The following is a 1,198-nucleotide window of genomic DNA, read 5'->3' as shown; positions in this document are numbered from 1 at the left end:
GTATGCTCGGCCCTGGGACCACCTCGGGAATACTCAGCCCTGGGACCACCCTGGGAATGCTCAGCTCTGGGACCACCTCAGGAATACTCAGCCCTGGGATCACCCTGGGGATGCTCAGCACTGGGACCATTTCAGGGATGCTCAGCCATGGATCCACCCCGGGGATGATCAGCCACCTGGACTACCCCAGGAATACTCAGCCCTGGGATCACCCTGGGGATGCTTGGCCACCCAGACCACCCCAGGGATGCCCACCCACCCAGACCACCAAAAGCAGGCCCCTTTCCCAGGGTGCCCACCCACGCTGTATCCCCATGCATGCTCGGGGCTGGCTGCCAAACCCATCAGCCGGCCCCACGGGGCACGAGGGGCACCGGAGGAGCGCAGACTGACCTGGAAGCTCTTGGTGTTGAGGCTCTTCTGGCTCTCAGCAGCCACCTTCAGCCTGGAGTCCAAGCCCTTCATCAGCGACTCGGTGTTGCGCACGTACTGGAGGTCCCGGTAGGTCCGGAGATCCAGCACCTCCATCGACTGGGAGATGTTCTGCACCTGCACGGTGGGGTGATAAAGGGCCTAATTAAACAGCCCCTGCCCTAACGAAGCGGCCTGAGACAGGGAAATATGAGCGGCAGAGTCAGCGAGGCGATGGGGAAGGAGAGCAGCCCCCAGGACCAGCCCAGCGCCAGTGGGGACACGGTGTGGGAGACCCCCTCCCAGTGTCCCCATCCCCAGGGAGCCAGAGGACGAGCCGCTCCCCGCTCCCCCGCTCCGGCGTTCACGTAAAACGTTTGCGAGAAAACCCTTCCCCCTGCAGCTTTCCCGTATAAAATACTGCATTTTCCTCATCCTGCTTCAGCCCTGATTTGTTGGCTTTTTTTTTTAACCCACCCGAGAGCACATTTCCCGAGTCTATGAGCTTTCATTCCTTAATTTCATCTGCCGCAGCCGGCAAAGTTATTTTATTTCCCTGCTTCCACAGGACGCGGCCGCGTTCCTCCAACGGTTATTTATTTTTCAGCGCTTGGCCCCACTGGTGTTTTCGGTGCTGCCGCCTCGGAAAGGAGCCGCGTAAAAGGGGGTTGGATTCTATATTTTTTTTTTTGGCAGCGGGTTATAATGAAAGTTTAATCGGGTTTGTGGTGCGCCCGCTGGTGCGGATGTGGAAAAACGGGAGCCAGGGGGGGAATGAAATGAGCCA

At 58.9% G+C, this 1,198-nt stretch overlaps 1 protein-coding gene across 1 annotated transcript in view; it reads right to left on the bottom strand.

Moving 5' to 3' along the window:
- The window catches only part of OLFM2 (olfactomedin 2), a gene marked incomplete at both ends in the record, with an annotated part of 7,849 nt that extends 7,300 nt beyond the window's left edge, over positions 1–549 (bottom strand). The window contains one exon of the mRNA XM_010147748.1: positions 394–549. Within this exon, the coding sequence (XP_010146050.1) occupies positions 394–549 (156 nt within the window). The remainder of the gene's footprint in view (positions 1–393) is intronic.
- Between the last annotated feature and the right edge of the window lie 649 nt (positions 550–1,198).

The sequence above is a fragment of the Eurypyga helias genome, unplaced genomic scaffold (assembly GCF_000690775.1).
Source record: "Eurypyga helias isolate BGI_N326 unplaced genomic scaffold, ASM69077v1 scaffold20972, whole genome shotgun sequence".
In the NCBI taxonomy this organism is placed as follows: Eukaryota; Metazoa; Chordata; class Aves; order Eurypygiformes; family Eurypygidae; genus Eurypyga; species Eurypyga helias.
This window is presented reverse-complemented; position numbering and strand designations above follow the sequence as displayed.